The following is a 7,314-nucleotide window of genomic DNA, read 5'->3' on the forward strand; positions in this document are numbered from 1 at the left end:
ACTAAATAAACAAACAAACAAATAAATAAATAAATAAAATTTTATGTAATTTAATACAAGACTGTATGCACAATATATATACAAGGGCTACTAAGGATGTTGTTGGTTTCACCAGAAGAAGAATGAGCAGCCAGCCCAGTTTCAAACCCTCTCATCCATCATTTATTGATCTTTTTTCATTTGGCCTTGTTTTGCAATTCATATACACTGATAAAAGTTTTCATTTACTGTAGATCATAACATCTCTGTGCAGACACACAACCTGACCTTAACATTCTCATTCAGATGTTTAATTCCTGATGGATTTTTTTCTCACCGGAGTCATGTGGAGTAAGTACCGGATTGTCATTCAGGATGTTCAGCCCCAGACTTCCAACTGGATTGATAACAAATATTTAAAAGATTTATTAAAATGACAGGGAAATAGCAAGAATTACTCTTTGGTATCACAAAAAAGTAAGAATGAAAAGAAAAGAAAGGATTTATATTTGGAGGGGGGCTGATCCTTATCAGTCTGATCCAGACTGTGTCAAACTGCCCACCATTATCACATTATTAATGACAACAGAGTCAAAGACAACAGAACGGAAAATATACTTTGGTCAAACATAATAACACAAGATGAAAAGATAGAGCACATTTCACACCACTTCCAGACGTGGTCTGTAATTTCTCAGCTGAACAATTTCAGTAGTTAAACTTAGACACTCGGAGTGCTGCCCAGTAAATCATTCTGACACCTCCAATGGCTACAATATGTGCTGCTCAGTTTGTTTTGTGGAAGGAAGGCTAGCTTTGTTCACCACAGTGACTTGCTGAGCTACAGAAGAGAAAGATGGATGAGAAGCATTCATCACAATAGAGGAAAAGATGTTATTAGAGTAGAATCACTGTACTTATCTGGATTTGTGGTGAGGAAATGAAGTCTCACACTACAGTTTTTGCTTACAGTAACTAAATAAATTTACTATTTACCTTGGCTACTGTTGAAGTTCTATATTCACAGAATTTCTATAAACTGAATTTCAAACATTTGAGGTGTTAGTAGCTGTTGAGCTTAACATTGTTAAGAAGAAATTTGACATCAGAGACAATGAAACTCTTGTGCCTCTCAGAGAGATTGATCAAATCGAATACCAGGAAGATATGATTTAGAATGCATTGTCTAAGAAGGCTTGAAAGTCAATATTTGGTATGACCATGCTGTTTCTTTAACAGTCTTAACCCTCTTTCTTGTCATTTCTACAAGTAGTCTTCAGGAAAATAGTTCTCCAGGCTTCTTGAAGGATGTCTCACAACTCTTATTTGGATGATGATGATCTCACGTTGCTTCAGTAATGTTGAGGTCCAGGCTCTAGGGAGAATCAATCACTCCATAAGATCTGTTGCCACTGACCTTGAGTTCAGTTCTCACGTTATTTGGCATTTTTTCTGTTTTCCCCTTACTCTTTAATGTTGTTTGTATCATATTTGATACGTACTGTTTCTCAGACCTTTTGCATCACTTTGTGGTGAAAACTTTGCCGAAAACCTTGTTGTGTAAAATTTGATATGTGTCTTCTGCCCCCTAGTGGATATGATTTGCACTACAATGGTGTTTACATCACAAAATAATAAACAGTAAGTATACTCAATTTATTTATTTATTTGTATTTTTAACAGTTTGCTAAAGGGACCTTTAAAGATTTTAGATATTAAAAATTTTAATTTTCTGCCCATTACTTCTTGGGTAAGGCTTGGGTAAAAAATATATGTTTTGTCTGTTAAACTGGGTTATCTTTTTTCATAGATGGAACTAAAGAAATACAAACAAACAAACTATTTTTCTTTGTAAAGTACAACTGATAACAATGTACCTAAATGTACTATTTAAAATAGGTTCTTTGATAAGATGCTTTTAATGTGTGGGCATAACATTGATTCAAACCTTGAGTTTATCCCAAGACCTTTATATTCACCACAGTCTTTTATTTTAATAAGATTGTTGCTACAATCCTAGATAACAGAAGGGTTTTAAAAGTTTCTTTATATTTTCAGATCAGCTTCATATGGGTACAGTTTGTGGCGATTTTGAGGTCATGGCCAGTTACTGAGAACGTCCCACACCCATGACCACAAACTTGGATGGAACATTGTCTACTTTAGACTGTGATGCCGAGCCCAGAAAAAAAAAAAAAAAAAAAAAAAGAGTAAAAACCAAACAAAAAACAAGAGCTTCATTCTGCTGGTTAGTTGTTATTCTCTCTCTTTTTTCTTTTTTGTTATTACTTTATGGAAGTTTGAAGCTAAAATAAACCCTCTCTCCTCAGTTAAGGTTAAGAATGTGTTTTAATGTATGTAGTTATTGAACATCCCTAAAAATTTAGAAGAATTTGAGGTTACTATTTAAACATTACACAAGTAAAGACTTAAGCTGTATTTGGTAGATAATCCTGGCTCAGTTTTAGCAAATTTTGGTCCAACGGTTTATAAAAAGATGTTAAAAGAGATTGAAAATATAGATCAGAAATTATGATTTATTTATTTCTGCAGGGCAGAGATTAAAATAAAAGATATTTTACTAAAATCCAAATTTTTATTGTTACAGTGTGTCAGATGCTTACAGAGTAGAAACACTGGGCTGTTTCCTGTAGGGGGAGCTCAGGTTCACAAACACTAGATTAGGCTGTAGTGATTCCCAGGAGATTATTCAGACAGCCTCTAAAAACAGCTCTTCACTGCTCAGAGAGCAGAAGCAGAGGGACACTTGCTGTGGAGGGTTCAGCTACCTGTTGCTCGTCATGACTGCAGTGTATCGGATACTTCTCCTGCTCTCTGGTAAGTTGACTGTTGACTGAAGTGGAGCAGTTAGTGAGGCAGCCGCAGCAGATTGGAAAAGTTATTTCAAGAACACAGAAGGACACAGCGCAGGTGGTGTAAGAGTCTTGTGTCCTGTTTACAGACAGTCATAGTGATTTAATCAAAACTTTTTTTAAGAGATCAAGCTTAGCAAGTTGTGTCATTTTGCCCCACAATGTTATCTGCTTTCAAAACGCTTTAATCATGACGTAGGGTGTTTTGGCAGACAGTACCTTCTGAGTCATTGTTTCTATAGAGAAAAGTCTCTGTGGATTTTAATGTTGTTACAGAAGCATTTGTGTGCTGCTACCAATTAAAAGGTGGCTCAACATATGCAGCACATGCAGCTCACATGTAAAGCAAGCAAGTAGAGAAAAGCTGTCTTTGTGAAAGTTCAAAGTTTATTTCTTTTAGTTGATTTTCAATAGCTGTCTTCTGTGCATTAAACTATATGTGAAATTCTGTCAGATAACAATATGGATAAGTACACAAAGAGAGAGAAAGATGTTCTTCCTCTTCTGTTTTGTTTTTCTCTTCAGTGGCTGTGGCCTCTGTGGCAGCACACAGTTCCCAGCGGAAAAAAAGAGGTTTACTTGAGCTGGCAGGAGCCATTAAATGCAGCACGGGGAGATCCGCTTTGGCTTACATGATGTATGGATGCTACTGTGGGCTGGGGGGTCAAGGCTGGCCCAGAGACAAGGCAGACTGGTAATTACACTCTTGACCCATAAAAGTAAATGTTAAGCCTGTTTTCACTTTTATTCCTTTAATACTACACCTTGACACCTGATGATAGGGTGCTCCAAGCTGCCAGCAATCAGCTGATTCTACATATGAGCCACCTATGCATTATGTTTTGCAAAGGATATCATTCAGAGAGTTTTTGTGATGTTTAGCACTCCACTCCAGGGATGGTGTGTGCACATAATTTCCTCCTCCTGGTTGCCCTTGGCTATTCCCAGTCATCCGTCAGCCAGCTGTGAATGCACAGTTTCCGTTTCTGAGCTGGAACCACAAACGCTGCACGATAGGATGGAAGGAGGCATCGATGTCCCATTTCAGCAGACTCATATGGGCACTTTAAAATAGGCCTAAAAATTCCACACCCAAATCCTAATTACCCTCTCCTTCTTTTCCCTTTTCACCACAAGACATCTCACCCCCGTAAACACCAGTTGACTGCAAACTATCTGTTGTGAAAACCCATGTGGTGATCCTGCTCCGCCTTTAACATAGCCGTGGTGTCCCGTGACCACCCACCTACTGCTGTATTGACCCCCTCTATTTAAGACCAAGCTTAGCCTTTAGAATAACACATTTATTGTCTTTCTATGCTATAGGTGTTGTCACAAGCATGACTGCTGTTACGGAGATGCAGAACTTCTTGGCTGCCAAACTAAAACGCACCAGTATGAATGGACGTGCGAGGACAGGAAAGCAGAGTGTGGTATTACTTTTTAAATTCTTATGTTCAAAACTATGTTTTGTGGAGTTTATGCATAAATATGAAGCTCTATGTAGCACCTAACGTATTTTATTGATATTTTAGATACACATAACCCATAGAATTAGCTGATTATAATTAGCTACACAGCTGGTTTACACACAATTTAAAAAAGAAAGAAGCATAAGGGAGTAAAACAAATATTGCTAAACATTTTAAGCATCACAATAACAGATTATATGCAAATATCTCATCAAAATCCTCTGTAATTTGTTGCTGAGAGAAGTTTTCTTTATCATTACAGATGACCTGAAGGACGAATGTGAGAAGCTGCTGTGCAAGTGTGACAGAGAGGCAGCCAAGTGTTTGAGAAAAGCACCTTTCATCCAGAAATATGCCCTATGGCCAGATTTCCTTTGTGGTTATGATCACCCAATGTGTAGTATTTATTGAGACAATCAATGCATATTTACATCTTGTGTGCCTTTTGTTATGTATATAAAAAAGATAAGATGCTATAGTAATATTCTCACTATCTGTTGTTTATTAACAATATTTTTAATTACTATTATAAGACTCTTTTAGTGAAAGATAAAGTACTTTTTTTAAGATAATGCTTTGCTTTAATAAAAAAAACAGTTTTTTTAAACCTGAACACTAGAGTTTTTAACTAATTTTCTCTTGCGTTGCACCTGGAAAGTATGAAGAATTGAAAGGAAACTTGATCATTTCTCTGCTTAAAGTCAGGCAAAACTATGCTGGAGGGTCATAAGTTAATCAGCAAGGGAAAGATTGGATGGCGAGTCCTCACAATGCTGCTTTTATATGTTGACATGTGCAGCATGTGTGCAGAGCAATGCCTACTTACCAGCCTGAGCTCCAACGCTCTGGCAGTGTTTTCGAATGAACTCCTTCCATTGGGGTAAAAATAAGTGAAAAAAGTCTATTTAAAGTCTACAGTGACTCAACTTTCCTTCAACAGCAGGAGTGAGGTGGTACTGTAGAAATGTGTGTCTGCTCCTGAGCATTCAGTTCCTTTATAGGTTTTAACGGGATCATATATGGTCACAGTTTGTCTAACTATAACTTCCCAATGATGTCACCTTCAATGAATAGCTATCTCATTTACTCGGAATCCTTTAAACACGTGTGTGTGAGCTCACGGGCAGACTGCAGCATCCTCTTCTCTTTTCAGAACTTGAACTTTTCACATGTACCACATAGAGGGGAGCCTTTAGTCAAAGCAGCAGGAGTCTACATATTCACCTGTAGATGGCACCACTTACCCAATAAAGCTCTCAAACAACGAGTTACCTTTGTAGCAAGTTAGTTTTTTTCCTTTAAAAGAGAGAAAACAGATGTATCCATTGACTAGGTTCACAGTAAAGTTAAAATATTTAGCCTCTCTTCTGATGCCCAGAACTGTGTCACCATGTGTAATCTAAAGCTATGTTAATGAAAAAAAGAAACACAGCTTCTTTGTTGAGTGAGTGCTCAGCTCATGAGTTTAAACTGAAATGGGAGATGATGCCATGGTGCAGCATCCAAAGTCTACAAATGAAAGTGAGTATCTGGGTCAGGGCCCACAAATAGTTGCCTGATTTTATCCAACCTTTAGCTGAGAATGGACTTTGAGGCGAAACCAATCACAGGTGATCCAGTGTTCCATGTTTGTCTTCTCTTCAAAGGAGAAAATTTACCTGATAGTTCTGCATTAAGGTTTTTTCAGTGCCGGATTAAGGCATAAATTTTTTTTTTTGTCTTCCTGATTTTCCCATGCACAGTGGTCATTTGCAAGATTTCCCTGACAACTAACAAATTGTAAAGTGATACATTTTATCCAAGGGCTCCCTGTCATGGCTTGATGCATCATACACCATTACCTGAGCCTTCTCAATAGAACATAAAATTACAGCAACATCTTTTGTTTAGTTGTGTTTATGGATGCACATTTGCTGCATCTAGGTGTATAATAATTGGAACAACAGCTCCAGGAAGTATAAGACTCACTGAGTATGGAAAGGATCAATCTTGTTGACAGTCATCTTTCTAAGATTATGCTATTAAACCTATGTGCAGACAGTATGCCTTTAAAATATACCGTACTTATGTGACGACATGCAACTACTTTAGAAAACATTAAATCCTACATCAAAACTCCATGGCAGGAGATCCTCTTGGGTGAAAAAGGAAACGAAAAACAATGTAATTTCTTCTATTACTTCTCTATTAGATTTTTTTATTGACTATCTACAAAATAAAAAAAAGGTTACCATGGAAACAAGCTGCTTGCACAGCACCAAGACCTCAGGTGTCAGAAAACTTTCTTGATTAATTGTTGAATGTTATCCATTCTTTGATGGTCAATCGAAAAATAACCTTTGCCCATCAAATTCCTATTTGCTTATAAGCAACCAGCACCCACCTCTGAATCATAACACGAAAGGAGCTTTTCATTTACATAATTATTCCCTCCAGAAGCAGAAGAATTAGCTTTATAGCCAGAGATTCTGCAATTTCACAGGGATTATAGTTGGGACATCAACCACCAGCCTTGTGCTGTGGTTGATGCAAAGTTCTTTGTAAATCGTTTCAATAGGATCCAGTTGTCTCCTATTGTCACATTTTTATTTACAAACGGTCATGTTAACAAATGGTATGTGGTAGTACTGCAGTATGAACCAGATATGAATCATTGATGCTGCAGCATGGTGTGTTACCCGGGAAACTGCACCAGTCTGCTGTATGTGTCAAGAAAATGATCAAAATGAAAGCATATTTTTGTGAATACTTGATAGATCATTGTGTACATAATAATTAGGTATGTTGGATTTTATGATTGATGCTTTTGTCTTTCATTTTTTTAACACATTGAAGTAGCATCAGAATCGACAGCTCCGCAAGACACACTGTATTGTGAACTGTTAGATTCATAATTACCTGATCACTGAAGCTTCAAAAGGCACGGACGGGGTTCGAACCCGCGATCTTCGGTTTACGAGACCGACGCCTTACCACTTGGCCACCGCGCC

At 37.4% G+C, this 7,314-nt stretch overlaps 1 protein-coding gene and 1 non-coding gene across 3 annotated transcripts; one reads left to right on the forward strand and one right to left on the reverse strand.

The window, feature by feature from the left end:
* Positions 1–205: 205 nt before the first annotated feature.
* Positions 206–4,855, forward strand: pla2g10 (phospholipase A2 group X). 2 transcript variants are annotated; one of them, XM_041969307.1, is made up of 6 exons: positions 206–1,620; positions 2,038–2,227; positions 2,588–2,817; positions 3,378–3,546; positions 4,179–4,285; positions 4,587–4,855. In XM_041969307.1, the coding sequence occupies exons 3-6, from the start codon at positions 2,781–2,783 to the stop codon at positions 4,733–4,735; spliced, it is 462 nt and encodes a 153-aa protein (XP_041825241.1). In that variant the 5' UTR covers positions 206–1,620; positions 2,038–2,227; positions 2,588–2,780; the 3' UTR covers positions 4,736–4,855. The 2 variants fall into 2 exon arrangements, with proteins under 2 accessions (XP_041825241.1, XP_041825250.1); XM_041969316.1 differs by lacking the exon at positions 206–1,620 and having other exon boundaries at positions 1,955–2,227.
* Positions 4,856–7,242: 2,387 nt separating this feature from the next.
* trnat-cgu lies at positions 7,243–7,314 on the reverse strand. The gene has a single exon. It is a non-coding gene; the product is annotated as a tRNA-Thr (tRNA).

The sequence above is a fragment of the Melanotaenia boesemani genome, chromosome 2, assembly GCF_017639745.1.
Source record: "Melanotaenia boesemani isolate fMelBoe1 chromosome 2, fMelBoe1.pri, whole genome shotgun sequence".
In the NCBI taxonomy this organism is placed as follows: domain Eukaryota; kingdom Metazoa; phylum Chordata; class Actinopteri; order Atheriniformes; family Melanotaeniidae; genus Melanotaenia; species Melanotaenia boesemani.

Bases quoted from the DNA above. Each gene is read 5' to 3' on its own strand.
- pla2g10 (XM_041969307.1), top strand. From the start codon at position 2,781: ATGACTGCAGTGTATCGGATACTTCTCCTGCTCTCTG. The intron at 3,547-4,178 runs GTAATTACACTC...TCTATGCTATAG, and splicing joins CCCAGAGACAAGGCAGACTG to GTGTTGTCACAAGCATGACT. The intron at 4,286-4,586 runs GTATTACTTTTT...TTATCATTACAG, and splicing joins GGACAGGAAAGCAGAGTGTG to ATGACCTGAAGGACGAATGT.